Below are 18,607 nucleotides of genomic sequence, written 5' to 3' on the forward strand. Positions count from 1 at the left end.
GAATTGGTAGCATGTTGGCATATCGGGGAATCATATGCGGCTTTTGATTATGTCTGGGGTGGCTTATTGCCTGAGCAGTTCGTAATGGGTGAGACGAGATCATTTAATTCGAGATCAGTGCAATCTAAGTATATAAAGTAAATTAAGGGGTTAAGACCATTGTTTGGTTCAGAATGAGGTGATAGTTCTTGCCAGAAGTATAGACCCAATGAATTGTTGATTCGGCGGTGTATGATTTTATACAGATCTCATCCGTCATATCGGTATTGTAAGAATTTGAACAAGACCTATGTATGTCATGCAGAGCATGGGATGTGTAATGATTTTTCTTCTAGATGAGATCAATGAAAGTTCTTGACTAGTTGAGTACGTAAACGTTCATGGTTCAGAAAGGAGGTGAAGTCCTCATGTTACCTTAGGATGGTATGGTATATGCGATATGTTGTGAAGGGTTGAGATTTGCGTGTGTAAGGTTATAGTTCAGTTCTGAATGGAAATTCATAACATTCTTAGGCGGTACGGGCAGCTTTAGGTGATTAGAGAAATGAGCTTCAGATGATTAGGGTGAATGATCTTCAGATGATTAAGGAAATGGTATTGCTAATTGGAAGTGATTTGATGAGAGTATATGTCTCAGAAAAAGGTAATGTGATTAAACTGATGATATTTCGGTAGTATTGCGGTATGTTCTTGGTGGGTCCACTGGTGGTATTCGGGTTTGCTTGGTAGCACATGGAAATTTTGAGTATCTGTCGTGGAATGATTGGGTATCAAAGGTGTACATGTATTCACACGGTGGAAACTGGAATCAGGTATGATGATTTGTGTGCCATATGGAGTTGGAGACTGGGAGTTCTCATGTACAGGCTAGGTTGTGGTGGTGGATCGTGTGTATTCGGCACCGTTTAGCGGCAATCAGGATTTGGAGGCTCGAGTGGATCTTTGTTTGCTGGTAAGTTAGATTTTGGATGTGATGTCGGAATTCATACTGGTTATCTTAGTGTTGAGTGATTCTGAACTATTGCGCTACGGGCAATACCAAAAATGCCACGGGTTGAGTGATGAAGTGCATTGGATTATGTTCTAGCAGAGTGGTTTATATTTCAAAGGACCAGCGGACGGTTGGGAAAGATTGCTTTCTTAATTGGGCATTCGTGATGGATGTCAGTGCAAAGGTTGCTATCATTAATTCAGTTCCGGTGTTGGGGGACTTTTCAAATGAGTTTCATATGGCTAGGCATGTTGCCGGGCGAGGTTGTTGATTTCGGTATTAATTTGGTGTCGGGCACCGGATCGTCTGGCTCCGATAGGAGTTGTAGTAGTGGAAGTCGAGCGGGATGAGTAATTGGGTGTTGCTTGGTGAATAACGTACCGGTTATGTTCTATCAAGTTTGTGTGGTGTGTGTTATTTGTTTCACCATGGGTGTAATGATTTGCTTTGGCTCCAGACATCAATTGAGCATGGTTGTCGATTTCAAGCATAGTGACTTGAGGTGTTTCCTGTGGAGTAGTATTTGGATAGGAATGTGTGTTGCAGCAAAGCTGTGTGGAAACATGACATTGCGGGTCAAATTTATGTGTCATGTTTCTATGATGTGAGACAGGGTCTCATCCTTGTGTTGTGGCAGTACTGGTGAGTTTGAGGTACAACTCTCTCAGTTGAGTCATTTTCATGAATTGAGTATGTTCGGACCGTTTCTTATTGGTGCACGTATTATGCAAGTTATGGCTTAGGCATGTATTGATGTGTCATGTCATCTGAGTAGTGTGTTTGGTCAGAAGAGATCTTTGAAATCATTAATGAATGCGAACGAATTCGATTTCAGTATGTGTGATGGGTAAATATTGAGGTTCGCTTCAAAATTTGCTATGGTAATTACCAGGAGAGAAATGACTTCATGAATGGTTGACATAGGAAATGGTTATGATTTATTGTGTGTTTCCTTTATCATTGGTAGTATGTGAAAGTGTTGGAATGAGGCTTTAGTTGTTAAGAGGTTTCCTATCGATATTCGATTATTATGTGCAGCCACTATGAATAGAAATTATCGTTCCGAGTGTTTGAGTTATGTGGTATATCAGATAATTGCACTTGATGTTGCAGGTATGGGTTATTACAGCTGGTTTAGGCTTATTCTGAGTATGGATGTGAAGTTCTAATCTTGTGTATGATTTCGGAAGGTGCAGTGTGGTTCTATGGTTTATGGACTAGATGGATTGTGAAATTTCAGCTATGTTGTGTTATCGGACCTATGCGAGATAGGGTAGTGTGGGATCACCCACGGGTATATTCTTGGTAAAGTCGTTCAACTATTGGTTGGCTTCTAGGACAACTCTGGGTACGCTTGAGGACGAGCGTTTGTTTAAGTTGGGGAGGATGTGATGACCCGACCCATCGCCTCGTGAGTTATCGCCCCGTTTTCCCCATTTCCTATTTCTTTATGCTTCATTATCAGTGTTGGGTGTGAACGAGTTGATTTGGATTGGTTTTAGTAGGAAATGAGACACTTAGTCTCTTTAAGGAAGGTTTGTTTTGGAAAAGTCAACCAAACGTTGACTTATGTGTTAGAGGGCTCGGATTTGAATCCCGATGATTCGGTTAGCTTCGGGGGATGATTTGTGACTTAGGAGTGTAATCGAAAGTAATTTTGGAGGTCCGGTGTAGAATTAAGCTTGAATTGGCGAAGTTAGTATTTTGGCGAATTCTGGTTGATAGGTGAGATTATGATCCGAGAGTCGGAATGGAATTCCAAGAGTTGTTGTAGATTCATTAGGTGATTTGGGATATGTGTGCAAAATTTCAGGTCATTCGAACGTGGTTTGGTCGGGTTTTTGATCGAAAGTGTATTTCGGAAGTTTTTAGAAAATTAGGCTTAAATTCGATGAGTTTTGGGTAATTTGATGTTGTTTGAGGTGTTTTGATGATTGGAAGAGGTTTGAATAATGTTATGAATTATGTTGGAATGTTTGGTCGGGGTCCCATGAGGCTCGGATAAGTTTTGGAAGAGTTTTGTCGTTTGAGCATAAGCTTGTAATGATCCAAAGGTCCATTTTTAGTTCTAGAGATCGAAATTTTATTTCGAGATTTCTAGAATTTAAATAATGAATTATAGAAGTGATCTGGAAAGTTTGGTCTAATTTCATCAAGTCGCGATTGGGGTTTTGACACGAAACATGAGTTAGTTGTTTAACGAGCGAAATGGATATCGCACTTAGAAAACGAGCTCTGAATTGAGTTTCTATTGAAGGACTATGTTCGTATCATTATTTGTGACTCATAGGATCAAGAATCATCGAATTCCGAGTTCGTATGATGGAGTTAGAGCCATTTTAGTAAAAAGAAAAGTGCTGCAATTTCTTTGGCTGTTGTTGTATTTTTTTAGCAGCGTGAACAGTGACCGCGCGTGAACAGTGGCCGCGCGGGTGAACAGTAACCGCACGCGTGAACAGTACTTCAGAAAAATTCTGGGAGTGAGTTTATAAAAACACTTCATCCGCGATTTTGGGTCATTTTTCCTCCATGGTTGATCATTTTGAGAGCTTCTTGGTGGAGATTAAAGAGGGATTCAAGGGGGAACGACTTGAGGTAAGTTTCTTGGACTTAGAACTCATTTTTATTGTGAATTCCACCTAGAGATTCATGAAATATAAGCCTACAAATCAAGAACTAGGGCTTGAATTTTGAAACCAAACAATTAGGATTTGATGGGTCATTTAAACTCGGATTTGGGAGTTCTTGGTATGTATAGACTCGTGGCGAGACAAGGAATCCGGTGATATTAATTTTCTTATTTTTCGAGATGTGGTCCCGGGGCTCGGGTTTTGTCAAATTCGTGAATTTTGATATTTTTCGATTGCTTTCGATGGGGTATTGTCTCTTTAGCATAATGCGACATATTTGTTGTGATTTTGGGCAGATTCGTCGCACGAGGAGGGTAATTTGAGAGGCAAGAGCATAGCGAGTTACACTTTGACCGTCTTGAGGTGAGTAATTGATGTAAATGATGTCCTGAGGGTTTGAAACCCCGGAATTTCACATCGTAACGCTATATTGAGGTGACTTGCACGCCGGATAATGGGCGTGGGGTAGAGCACCATTGGGGATTATGACTTGGTCCGTCCCGAGAGATATTTGTACCGTGTTTTCTACTTGAACTAAATTGAGAATCATCCTTACTTAGATTTAATTGTTACATTTGGGCTTCTTGCCAATTATTTGAATCCTTCAGGGATTGATATCACTGCTTTCGCATATTTTGCATATCATTTGACCTTAGTCCAAGGTTTTAAATACTGTTTTGCAAACTCAACCATCTTTCTAAGATTTAAAAACTTAAATGATATTTTTAAATGATATTTCGGACTGAGAACTACTGTTTTACAAATGCCCAAGGGGCATATGATGGTTTCTGAACTATGCATGGATCGGGCTGCGCGTCGCAGCAGTATTACATTGATATTGAGGCCGAGAGCCTGGTTGAGTACATTGATATTGAGGCCGAGAGTCTGGTTGATTATACTGAGATTGATATGAGGCCGAGGGCCTAGATTTGATGCCACGAGATGGCTTGATATTGCACTTGGGCTGTAGGAGCCCCTCCGGAGTTTGCATACACCCCCAGTAAGCGTCGTCGACAATAAATAAATGGATGGCTCGGGGTGCACGCCGCAGTGGGTACTAGAGTGTACCATCATATGCATTGCATTGCACTCATGCATTTGTTTTTATCCGTTATACCTGTCTCAGTATTTGGTACTCTGACTTAATTGACTTGTTGCTTCACTATTTGTTGTTCTAAACTGCCAGTTATAGTTTACTTTGTATTTTTCCATGATTTCTTATTCTCGGCCTTTATTTATGTTTATTACTCACTAGGTCGGAGTACTCACATTACTCCTTGCACCTTGCGTGCAGATCCAGGTACACCACAGGCTAAGTGAAGAATTGTTTAGCTGAGCAGGCAGTATCCGGGAGTATTGAGGTAGTTGCATGGTGTTCGCAGCCTTGATCTCTCCCCTCTATCTCTATCTTTTATTCCGTATTTTTCCTAGACAGACTTGTAATAGGTGGATATTCTATATTAGAGGCTCATATTCGTGACACCGGATTCTGTTGGTCTATGGTGTGGTATTTTAATTGAACTTCCGCAGATTTTATTATTAATTATACACTTGAATGAAATGACTTAGTAAATTCTCTGTGATATTTATCTATAATCTGAATAAGAATTTGGGATAATGTTGTTGAATGGTCGGGCTAGCCTAGCAGTGTGTTGGGCGCCATCATGACCGGGGTTGGGGTCGTGACATTTGTTCTTCTTAAAAAAGCTGATGCGCAACTCCTTTTTACTGTGTGTATTAGGTCGCTGATATAGGGGTGTGTAATTTTTAGGTCTTCTAATGTGTTTTTGTAGAGAAAGGATTTAGGGTTGGGCCTGGAATTTTGGGCTTTTTAAAGGGACGGGCTTGTGGGGTAATTGGGTTTGTCTTCGCCTAGTCTAGAAATGTGAAGCCATAGCCTTTTCTCTTGCCTTTTTTAATTTTGTAATATTGGCCACTCTAACTCAAATTTTAATTTAATTTCCATTTTTGTGTGGCTAGGCTATACTAAAATTCTTTTTTAAAAAAAATTATTTTTAGGAGTAATTTCCATATGAGGCATAAAAATAATACAATATTTTTACTGTGATATACATTGATATAAAGGCAACAATAACTATAAATATAATTTTATATTATCGATATACAAAGAATAACATTATTTATATACAAAGAATGAAAATAAAATTTTAATATACATGTTGATATAGACAAAGAAAAAAAAAGTTGTGATATACATATTATTATTGTGATATACATTTATTGGCTATTTGATGCCAATATCAAACTGCCAATTATATGAGTATGTTGTACAATCTTGTCCGAAGAAGATTTCCATTTTTGATCAGCATATCACTCGAACACTTCAAACATCTTTCAACCTCCAAAAGAAGATGAAATTTATAATTTTCCAACAGCAGAACACATGACGCCCGACGTTGTTCATTGAGCTCCAGGTTGCAAAAAGTTCAGTTAAAGTCATTGAACGCTTCATCCACAAGGTTACACCATATGATGGAGTAAACAATGAATATTATGTAGATAACTGACTATGCTAAAGCTCTCCCCGAAAAAAGAAGGGGAAAAAAGACCTCAAAATAAGGCTCGGAATCATGTCAATCAACCCACAGACAGAAGAGAATGCTATAGCTTCTCCAGAAGGAAAAAGCGAGTTTTAAACAAGGTCTTTTACATTAGTGATATTGCAACTTTTAAGCACCTCACGTTAGGGATGTAGCTTAGTGATCAATAAAGTGAGAGAAGACCTATGAGTATATTTGTGCTGGTGGGAGATAGTCGATTACCATTGCCTGGCACTTCTAAAATGAAAAAAATATGTAACTCTCAATGTTCATTTATCTTTTCGTGTAAAAACATGTTTTTATGTCAATATTAGTAATTTGAAACTTAAAAACTCCTTTGGGAAAGATTAATCAAACACAAAATAGGAAGTTTCTCCAATTGTATATTTTAAAAAATATATTTTTGTTATAAATAGAATTCTATTTAAGTTGAATGTCTATATTTAGAGAGATTCTAGGGTTTATTGCTTGATAGCTAAGTCAATCTCTCTCTATAAATAGAGGGTTCTATTCCATTGTAATTCATCTCATATCAATAAGAATTCTCTTCTCTCTACTTTGATCTGCAATACTCTTCTTCTTCTTTTATTATTTTATAACACGTTATCAGCACGAGTCTCTAATTATCTATTGAAATTTAGCCTATATTAATACTCGTCTTTGAGAGCTTGATGGTACCACCCGCGACTGAAATAAAAATGAACTAATTCTGATTTCTTGGATATTATATTGGACAATTGATGCATTGGTTTTGCCTATGCAACGGTATAAATAGAGGCTTAATCATGGAAGCTGGCCACCGTCTTCCTTTAAAATTCCACCACGTTGTCCATTGATAAGCCACCACAATATGAGATATATTAAAGGCAGTAGAGATGTACGTTTTCCACCTGCAAAAGTAAAAAGACAAGGGATTTCCAAGCTTTGAGAATAAATTCTGGATTTAAGGTAAGTATTTTATCTTATTTTTCTTTTTTAAATTCTTGAAAGTTTATAATTTGATTTTAAATAAAAGCAAAGACAATTAATTTTGATTATAACTCTAATGGAGTTAGTAAGAAATTATAACTACTTGAAGTGGTAAAACTTCTATGTCTTGCCATGATCAAAGTCATATATGATTGTGAGCGCAAGAAGTAAAAACTCATCCCGTTGAATTTGCTTCATTCTCATCCCCTTAAGAGAATGTGGTAGCAATAAGTAATAAGTCTGAAAGAAGACAAAATTATTACCGTGAAGGTATCAATGGATGTGAACGTGGCAATAGACGAAATTATAATCGTCATTATTGTGATAATGAGAATAATAAGGATTCTCAATATAATCATTCACTCTGTGATAGTAATATTTTTCATCAATTTGACATGAGATTTTATAAAGCACATATAGATAATTATGGTCCATTCATGATGTGAATGTGACAACATCTGATTTATGAATACATATTCATTCTTGGAAGAATATGAACGTGCTAGTGGTAGTGAATATACCACACTCACCTCTAGAATGAGGTTTGAGATGATATAAGAAAATAATATCATTATTATGACATGAATGGTCATTGGTCACGTACCTATTGCACACCAAAATATTTTGGTAATGTGATTATTAAAGAATAACATTAATGCAAGAAACATATCTTGCATATAATTTTGACCATAACCATAATGGTATAACTTTCTCTTTAAAAGAGATATTCACCATATGGATGTTGATGAATATGTGATACTACAAAATTAATTGAGAACTCTGCAAGAGCCAATTATACTATTTTGGAGAAACACAATTGATTACCAATAAGGTACTGTGTTGTAGTAAGTCTCAAAGAAACTTATTCAGTTTCCAAAGTACACGCGAAAACAATTGATTATATTGAGACTATAAATAAAGGAAAGATTTAATATCTTCTATTACTACAACTTGTAGCGGGGTAATATGTATGTGAAAAGTTACCCGCTTTATTCTTCAGTTTGTACTACACAAATAAAAGAATGCCACAATAAAGTAGAACTTTATTGATATAAAACTCATATCATAATAAACTTGGAGTTTATTGATATCCAGTTGGCATAACTGGTTTAGTCATATCAATTTAAGTATGATGTGCAAAAATAAAAGAGAATTCAAATGAGTAAACATTAAAGAACTAGAAAGTTCTTTACGAATTCTCCTAGGTTGCTTGTTCTCATTAATTAGTAGACCAACTAAAATTGGGATTGAATCCCATAAACGTTGGAAATATCAAAAGTGAATATGGGCACATTCACTTGCCATGTATACCACATAAGATGCATTTATGAGATGGTTACATGTGCGATTATTATTAACCCGTAATATGATGTTTTGTGAGGTAACTTGCTCGATAATTTAATTTCGAGCATAATTTCCAAATTTTCTACTCAAGAAAGTTTATCTTGATAAGTTGGTTTACATCACAGTTGGTTTAGCAAAATAATTTATTGAGTGCCTCCACTTAATAGCTAAACTATTGCTTATGAGAACAAAATTACCTATATCAGTTTGTATATTACATTCTCCCCTCACAAGTGGTTCGGGGTCAGGAACCAAATAATTCCATCTTATTATTATTGATGTGCGGTGTATATTTTGATTAGCACCATGACACACAAAGATGAGCTCTCAAAGTTGAGGAAACAAGTTAGTTTTTCTAACACGAGGGGCAGACATGATAAACACTTGAGAAAAAGTTACGTGGAACGGATTATCATTTGTATATATAGATCATCGAATATCATAATATGAACTTGAAGTTCATAAAAAGATAATTCGTTTGCAATATATTTCAAAGCATGTCATACGCATTTGCTGACCCAAAGAAAGTAACTATATTCTCATTGCAAATGCTCATATTAAGTCCTAAAAGGACAGTCTATAGTACGCTTAAAGCGTATAGACAAATCGGTTTCAAATAAAACTTCTTGATAAAGAAGATGAACAAATGATCAAACTAATCATAATAAGGAGGCAAGTGATCTAGAAGATCACATGACATAACATTTCATAAAATCTCATGAGAGATTCAGGTACCTGAATATATGAATGAAGAGATCTTTATGTTATGTCTTTATGAAAAAATATTGGAACCGATATAAAATGTTCGTCGACGACATCTATCATAGCGCTAAGTATAGATGAGGATCTTAAGTCTATCGAATATAGACACAAAAGTATTGGCCAAATGGAAGAGACATAATTCAAGTAGAATTGATTCCATATGAAAGACATATAATTTTGTCTATGTTGTTCAAATACTTGAAAGTATAAAGTCAATGGTATGTGCAATCAGTTTTCGATATCTTATATCTCTAGCATGACATAAAAACTTGATATGCATCTAAAGTCTATTATATGGCTTATATGACTTAACTTATATGACAATCCATGAAGGATTTAAATCGTTTAAAGCATATACAATTCTTGGTCTTGAAGTACCACATGCTAAGTGCAATTTGTGCACATATGTATCTTGCTATAACTATAAGCATGATAATGTGATAGCGAGAATACCTCTATGGAGATATTGAAAAGGCCATTCTACGGAAGTTTATGAAGACATTACATCTCTATCAAGAATGATGATTTCAAAATGCAATATATTCATTCAAGTTAATATAGTTGATTTGTTTATCAAGTCTCTACCAAAGATCGTTTTGAAGATGATGCACAAGATTGGAATGCAAATGCTTAAAGATGTGAATTGATGCTCTCATTAGGGGGAGTTAATATGCGTTGTACTCTTTTTCCTTTACAAGGTTTTTTCCCATTGGGTTTTCCTTGCAAGGTTTTTAACAAGGCAACCAAAAAGCGTATTGTTAGATATGTGTACTCTTTTTCCTTTTCTATAATTTTTTTCCCATTGAGTTTTATTTAGTTAAGGTTTTAATGAGATACATCATTTGTTGAATAGACATTCAAGGGGGAGTGTTATAAATAGAATTCTATTTAAGGTGAGTGTTTATATTTAGAGAGATTCTAGGATTTATTATTTGGTGGCTAAGCCAATAAAGGGTTCTATTCCATTATAATTCATCCCATATCAATAAGAAATCTCTTCTGTTTACTTTGCTCTTCAATACTCGTTCTTTTTTTTTTTTTTATAACAATTTTGATAAAAACACTTTCCACAATAAGTTAAGTAGTCTGCTTTTTTTAGAGTAAAAACTGATATAAACTGAAGGGGAAACAAGTGTAGGACAGGAGCTGCGATTCTTGAAATTAATTTGAGCCGCCATTATCCATTCCTTCTTCTTTCCACGGAACAGCCTGCTCTATCCCCTACTTCTCCAACCCTGTCAAACTTCCAAATCAATTAATGGAAGCTCTGCAGTCTTCATTTCTCTGCTCAACTCCACTGAAAACCCCATCTCACAAACCCACCAGAAAACCCAAACCAAAACCCACAATATTCTTCTGCTCCGTTACACCAGACCCATGGACACTCAGCGACGGCAACAACAGAAACCTAAACAAACCAAAACCCAAATCAAAACACGCCAAAAACCCACTTTCCGATGACAACGCTCGTCGCATTATCAAAGCTAAAGCCCAATACTTAAGCGCGTTGAGACGAAACCAAGGCTCACAAGCTATGACTCCTAAATGGATTAAGCGGACCCCTGAACAGATGGTGCAGTATTTGGAAGACGATAGAAATGGGCATTTGTATGGTAAGCATGTGATTGCGGCTATCAAGAGAGTTAGAAGTCTTTCGGGCAAAGCTGAAGGGTCATATGATATGAGAGAAGTGATGAGTTCTTTTGTTACTAAGCTTACTTTTAGAGAGATGTGTGTTGTGCTCAAAGAACAGAAGGGTTGGCGACAAGTTAGAGACTTTTTTGATTGGATGAAATTACAGGTGAGTTTGATATTGATGTTTCAACTTTTACATTAAGTTAGATGAACCCAGTTATATCATACTTAAAAACAGTGTTTGGAAATTGGATCGGATATCAGTGTGAAACTTTTCTTTATATCTGATGTTAATTTTGATTTTTGAGAGGCTTCAGCAGCTTTCATGTGCCAGTTCCCTTGTTTTTTGTGCTCCTTTTACTTGATTGATTTTTTTCAAATGACAAGTTAAATATTTGAGATGGATAAGTCTATACTCCGCTGGTCCTTATTATATGACAAAATGTAATATTTAAGGTGTTAAACTGACTTCTATACCATTACTGATAGCGGAGAAACAACAACAACAACAACAACAACAACGGCATCTCAGTCTCAAACAAGTTGGGGTCCGTTATATGAACCCTCACTGACCACATTATTCCATCATTGATAGTGGAGAAAAATATTAAAGTAATAATTAGAAGTTACTTTGATAGAGAAAAATATCACATCATATTTTTAAAATTTGAATGATCACATCATGTTTAAAATTTGAATGATCACATTTTGAAAGCCGTGAGTTGTTTAGAATTGGAAAGAGGTCATATTGATTTGGACGGAGGGAATAGTTATTTTCACCCATTATGGTTTATACTGAATGTTTTTTGCAAAGTTTCATAGAAGTTTTTCAATATACCTTTTGTTAAATTGTTCTTAAAATCTATATTAACATTGGCTATGAATCTGTCACTTAGACTTTGTGAATCTAGCATCTGCAATGACAAGTTTTTCTTTCTAATACTACTTTCTTTGGAGAATCTGAAATATTAATTTGGTGTAATTTAGATTTATGCTTGGAACAGTTAAGCTACCGGCCAAGTGTCATTGTCTATACGATTGTCCTCCGTGCATATGGGCAAGTTGGGAAAATCAAGCTAGCTGAGCAGACCTTTTTGGAAATGCTTGAAGCGAGGTGTGAACCTGATGAAGTTGCTTGTGGTACCATGTTATGTGCTTATGCTCGATGGGGACGTCACAAAGAGATGATGTCCTTCTTTTCTGCTGTTCAGCAAAGGGGAATTACACCTTCAACTGCAGTCTATAATTTCATGCTTTCATCTTTACAAAAAGGATCACTTCATGAAAATGTTATTACTATATGGAAACAGATGGCTGAAAAAGGGGTTGAGCCCAATCATTTTACTTTTACAGTTGTTCTCTGCTCACTTGTCAAACAAGGTCATGCTGAAGTAGCTTTTAAAACTTTTAATCAGATGAAGAGTTTGGGGTTCATTCCAGAGGAGGCAACTTATAGCCTTCTCATCAGCCTGGTTTCAAAGAGTGGTAATTATGATGACGCTTTCGGGCTGTATGAAGATATGAGATCTCAAGGGATAATCCCGAGCAACTTTACATGTGCTTCACTTTTGACTATGTATTACAGAAAGGAGGACTATCCCAAAGCCCTTGCGCTGTTTGAGGAGATGGAAAGGTATGACATCAAAACGGATGAAGTCATATATGGCTTGCTTATCAGAATATATGGCAAGCTTGGTCTCTACGTAGATGCTCAAAAGACTTTTGAAGAAGTTAAGAAGTTGGGTGTGGTTAGTAATGAGAAGACCTATACAACAATGGCTCAAGTCCATTTAAATGCTGGAAATTTTGAGGAAGCACTGAATGTAATGGACGAAATGAAATCAAAGAACATATTATTTTCAAAATTCTGTTATGGTATCTTGTTGAGGTGCCATATTGCAAAGGGAGACTTGGCATCTGCCGAAGCCGTGTTTCAGGCTCTCTCTAAGGCGCAAGGTCATGAGTGTGGTTTTTGCAAAGACATGCTCAATTTCTACATGAGACTCGGTTTAACTGAGAAAGCAAAAGATTTTGTTTTCCAGATAAGGAAAGGTCAAGTGGAATTTGATGAGGAGCTTCTCAAGTCAGTCATGAAAGTTTATTGTGTTGAAGGAATGGTCAGAGATGCAGTGCAGTTGATAGGAGAGTTCAGTGCAAGCAAGGTATTTGAAGATTCTGTATTTACACAGACTTTTTCTGTGGCCATTCATGGAAATGATAGATTTACCGCAACTGAAATTGCTTCTAAGCCCTTGGACCAACCAGGTGCCGTGGCTTTTGAGCTGGCCCTTATCCTCTTTATAGCAGATGGAAATAAAACGAAGGCAGAAGAAACACTAAAATTGTTGCTTAAGACTACAAATGGTCTGTCTGTTGCTAGTCAGCTTATCAGAAAATTCACCAAAGAAGGTAATAAACTTGCTCTTTGATTTAGTAAGTTAGAGCTAAGCAACACTAACTATTTCTGCTCTTTAATATTCTTGATAAGTGTAATAATTCGGCTTAGGGCAAAAGATTGAGCTTGCCTGATTTCCTGTTGATAGGTGCAATAATTCGGCTTAGGGCAAAAGATTGAGCTTGCCTGATTTCTTGTTTCCTGTGAAGTGTCTTAATTAAACAGCTCTGAACCTAGGATGTCATATTCTTTAGGCTTCATCACTCTATGGTGGTATAATATGGTTACTAAAGTGGCATGTTGGCGTTCTAGGAGCCATGCATCCAAATATTTCTTTCTGATATAGTTCATCCTTTAAGCAGAAACATTAAGATGCCTGATTTTTTGGGTAATTTGTGTCAATTCTCCTGTAGGTGACATTTCAAAGGCGGAAAACCTTTATAAGCTGTTAATGAAGCTGGGCAGAAAACCAGAGGATGCTGCAAGTGCATCCTTGATAATTTTTTATGGGAAGCAGAAGAAACTAAAGGAAGCTCTAAATGTCTTTGAATCTGTTGCAGACTCCTCGAGGACTGGAAGTCTTCTATACAATTCTATAGTTGACGCATATAATAGATGTGACAAACAAGAGGAATCTTACATGTTTTACAAGGAAGAGATGGAGAAAGGGCATGTTTTTGGTCCAGTTGCTATTAGCATGCTAGTGAATGGTTTAAGTAATTGCGGTAAGAGTATGGAATCATTGACTTGAATGTTTCCTGCTCAATTTTAAGACTTTGTGTTTACACTGTAGGAGCTGCGTTTAAACTACTTTATCTATACAGTCATCCATTTTGGCATAATCCTAAACTATTAAACACTCTAGTACAATCTCTTAAGGTTAGTGTGGGTAAAGGGTCGTGAGGGATCAGAATGACTCCTTTCCTCTCCATTTTCTTAAGGAGTTCTAGAAATTTTTATGATCAGGCCCTTTTCCAAAGAGCATAAATGAACTGTGAACATGCCTGCCCCTCATTCACCTCAAATCTACCACTATCGTCTCCTGGTACTTCAAGCTGGTTTAGCTTTGTGCCAGTTAAATAAATTAAATAGATACTTGGTGTTTACGTCCCACAATTTTTCAATTGATGTCTTCAATGCCTTCTGTTGATGCAATTGATCTGTTTACTGGCTTTTGTTCCTCTTAAACTTTAAAATGTAGACGGAACACCACGCTGATTTCACTATTTGTTGTTGAGGAACTGTAACTTTTTTCCCTGGAGTAACTTTCGGATTGTGTTAGGATTAGAAGAGGTGAATGCATAAAGAGTTTCATTGTCTCATAAATTTTGATATTCACATTTATAACATCTGCTGTAGGAGAATCTTGAAACTGGAAAAAAAGAAATAGTTAGTTATCTTATTTGGTTGTATTATCTGATTTTGTTGCTTGATGATGTTGGAATACAATGTGCAGGGAGATATACTGAAGCAGAGGACATCATTCACAATTCTTTGCGTGCTGATGTGGAGCTTGATACCGTGGCTTATAATACATTTATCAAGGCAATGCTGGAAGCAGGTTTGTTTTCATTAAAAAAATGATTGCGTAAAAGCATCTGAAACATTTGTCTTTTTCATTTTTCATTTGGAGCATATTGAAGATCAATCTTGACCATAAATTAAAATTTTCGAGACCTGAAGGCATTTTACTGGAGTGCAGGTAAATTGCGCTTTGCTACCAGAGTTTATGAGCACATGCTCTCCTCGGGTGTTGCTCCATCAATTCAAACATACAATACCATGATTAGGTCAGAGCATGACATTTTTCGAACTGAGTGAGGGAAAGATACTATATTTTGCATTTCTCAAAGTGTAAGAATTTATTATTGGTGCAGTGTATATGGAAGAGGAAGAAACCTGGATAAAGCTGTGAAAGCTTTTGATATGGCTCAGAAGATGGGCATTTCTTTGGATGAAAAGGCTTATACCAACTTGATATGTTATTACGGAAAGGCTGGTAATTATCTGCTGTCTAAATTTCATGTCAGGCGTTTGTTAAGAAACCCTGGGCTCTTTTAGTGAAGATCATTCTAATGCAAATTCTCCTAATCTCTTATTATCTCACAATTTCCCATAAACATAGATAGTATTGAAAATTTGTCATTTTTATCTTTGTGGCTCAGTTAGGCTTCTTGGGGGTTTCCCTTTATCTTATGTATGTTTCTAATTCCCTAACACGAAATTGCTAATGCGAATGGCAACGCTTTCTATATGTATCCTTTTTTTCCTGAATTTTTTAATTTCAAGATGGTCATTTTCTGCCTTTGTTCAAACACCTTACATCTATCATAATGATTGTACTGTTTCCAATTGTTTTTGGTCGGTGGGGGTGGAGGGGGAAATGGGTGCTGTACTTGAATTCCCTTGACAGCATCACAATGTTTTAGTTGTAGCAATTTTCCGAATTCTTATTTTCAATTAATGCAGGGAAATATGATGAAGCATCTCAATTATTTGCCAAAATGCAGGAAGCAGGAATAAAACCTGGGCAGGTAATTTACACATAATCATAGCCAGATCCAGTAGAAAAGTCATTTTCCTTTTTATTTTGTGGCAGTAATGTGTCTGCTACAGTATGGCCACGTCCTGGCTGCTAAAATATTGCCATGTGCTTTTAGTACAAACTTATATGTCGTGGTTGTCAATAATGCGCTTTTAATGTTAAATGACATACTCATATTGTATGGGAGAACACTTCTAAAGTACTAAGAATTTGCAGCACATTGCAGGTGAGCTACAATATTATGATGAATATATATGCTGCTGCTGGACTTTATCGAGAAGCTGAAATCCTCATGCATAGCATGCGGAGCAGTGATTGTTCACCCGACTCCTTAACATATCTCGCACTTATTAGAGCATATACAAGGGGAGCAGAGTACTCAGAAGCTGAGCTTGCCATTGATTGTATGCAGAAAGAAGGAATTCCCCCTTCTTGTGCACATTATAACGTGTTGCTATCAGGTTTTGCAAAGGGAGGATTAGTTGGAGAAGTAGAAAGGATCTATAAAAGTTTCATGAACGCTGGACTACAACCTGACCTAGAGTCTAATCGTATTATGCTTAGAGGTTACACGGACTATGGTCATGTGGAGGAAGGCATCTCCTTCTTTGAACGAATTTCCAAGTACATAAAACCTGACCGGTTTATAATGAGTGCGGCTGTGCACTTGTACAGGTCAGTGGGCTTAGAAATCAAAGCAGAAGGGGTGTTGAGGTCTATGAACAGTCTCGGGATTCCCTTCTTGGAAAATCTTGAAGTTGGATCAAGGTCGAAAGCTGCCTGATTCATCAGCATAGACTCTGGAGTTGGGACCTTTTAATAGATTTCTTGATGAGACGAAATGCCAAATGACAATTATATCGTATCAAGTAGGCAACTGTGTGTAGACAGACTAACGTGAATACAGTAGCCAAGGATATACCGGGCAGGAATGGAGCAAAGCTAGTATTTTGTGAAGGAAGTTGAAATAACGTGCAACCTTTGAGTTTGGCAATGTCTGCCACAGTACAGAGCATTATCTGCGTACCGACGTGCTGATGATCTTCTTACTGCGTGTGGTATATCCCAAGTCGGAATATGATTCTGTTAAACCAATGTTGAAGGCCTGAGAAGTATGAGCAGGTGTAAATAGCATTTGTTTCTGTAGTTTCTCTTATACCCTAAGGGGTCGTTTGGTATTAGGTATAAAGAGGTATATGGGTGATATAAAAATTTAATACCACCTTAATACTCTGTTTGGTTAGCAAACCAGGTATAAGTTATCTCGGTGTTAATTTTAATACCGGGATAACTTATACCTTATAGAAGGTGGGGTAATTAGCACCGGTATAACTTATACCTTCTTCTTAGAATTATGCAATTGTCATTCTTAATACAACATACCGAATAGTGAATAAACAACAATTCCAGCATAACTTATCCCAACATAACTTATACCGGCATAAGTTGTATTCCAACCAAACGACCCCTAAATGATTAAGCATTATGTATAGAGATACTGGATGTTAGTAATATTTGTACATTTAGTTTCTAACAAGTTTTGAAGAGTTCTAATATTAAAATTGCATGATAGTTTCCTGTTATTGCTAGATTATTATGATGATGTTACTGTAATATCTCCTTTTTGTGAATCTTGAGACTACTTACCCCATTACGTGTCTACTTATTCCCGCTAGAGAGCCTATTATTCACTACTACCTATCTTATCTTACAATACCCTACTACATACATATTAATACGCACTATTAAGTCTAGTTTATCATAATTACATGCATTGATTGGCTGTTATATTTTATTGGAGGGGAGAAACTAAGATTGTTACTGGAATAGTTAGAAATTTGATCGAATGTACTTGAATCTCATTAGACGGAGAGATATTTGTGCCTCAGTCCAAAGATTTTTCTTGTAATTCAACTGTGCTCCCTACTTTATTGATAAAAATACCGTATCTTTTATCTATCGAGACGCTTATGCTAATGCTTGTTCACTAATTGATAATCATTTCAACCAGATAGATTGAATTATTAATTATTATGCTTATTCTGTATGATGTTTTTCAAATTTCCTCTACCAAAGCATGCAAGGAAGTAGAAAATAACACAAAAAGATAGGTATTACGAGTGGCTGAATCTAACCCATAATTTAAGCATGTTAATCGGGCCAGCCCAATCACCGCCTAGTTTGACCCAGGTCAGCCCAGGTCAGCCCGGTACGCTAGAGGATGGGGATGGGTTCGGGGGTTGGGGCGGGAACGAACAAATTTTGGTCCCCAGTTACTCGTTACTGGGTTTTTACCGGGCTACAACTCGGTCCAGCTAGGTTACCGTTGTAAAATTATTATTTTTTAAAATTTTTGAACCGTTGCCAATGGTCAAATTCAAAAATTAAAATATAAAACGAAAGCCTTCGGAGTTTGATCCTTACATATTGCCTATTGGTCCTACAACAACAACAACAACGACGACTCAGTATAATCCCACAAGTGGGGTCTGGGGAGGGTAATATGTACGCAGACCTTACCTCTACCCCGAAGGGTAGAGAGGCTGTTTCCAGGAGACCCTCGGCTCAAAAAAGCAATAGGAGATGATATATTAGTACCATAAAAATGCGTAATAAAAATAACAACAATATATAAGAGATATGAAATATGAAATACCGGATACGAAATACGAAATACGAAATAGATGACTGGTATAGTACAACTAGAAGGTAAAGCCCTGCATCAATATTGTCTATTGGTCCTATTAAATAATTTTATAGCCACTTATTTTCAAA

At 36.6% G+C, this 18,607-nt stretch overlaps 1 protein-coding gene across 3 annotated transcripts; it reads left to right on the plus strand.

Annotated features, from left to right (window-relative positions):
• The first annotated feature begins 10,386 nt into the window (after positions 1–10,386).
• Positions 10,387–17,055, plus strand: LOC104219757 (pentatricopeptide repeat-containing protein At5g27270). 3 transcript variants are annotated; one of them, XM_009770482.2, is made up of 8 exons: positions 10,387–11,058; positions 11,897–13,301; positions 13,701–14,012; positions 14,744–14,848; positions 14,990–15,077; positions 15,165–15,286; positions 15,757–15,821; positions 16,059–17,055. In XM_009770482.2, the coding sequence occupies exons 1-8, from the start codon at positions 10,516–10,518 to the stop codon at positions 16,614–16,616; spliced, it is 3,198 nt and encodes a 1,065-aa protein (XP_009768784.1). In that variant the 5' UTR covers positions 10,387–10,515; the 3' UTR covers positions 16,617–17,055. The 3 variants fall into 3 exon arrangements, with proteins under 3 accessions (XP_009768784.1, XP_070027199.1, XP_070027200.1); XM_070171098.1 differs by having other exon boundaries at positions 16,049–16,257; XM_070171099.1 differs by having other exon boundaries at positions 10,931–11,058; positions 11,880–13,301.
• The last annotated feature ends 1,552 nt before the right edge of the window (positions 17,056–18,607 follow it).

The sequence above is a fragment of the Nicotiana sylvestris genome, chromosome 3 (genome assembly GCF_000393655.2).
Source record: "Nicotiana sylvestris chromosome 3, ASM39365v2, whole genome shotgun sequence".
Lineage (NCBI taxonomy): Eukaryota > Viridiplantae > Streptophyta > Magnoliopsida > Solanales > Solanaceae > Nicotiana > Nicotiana sylvestris.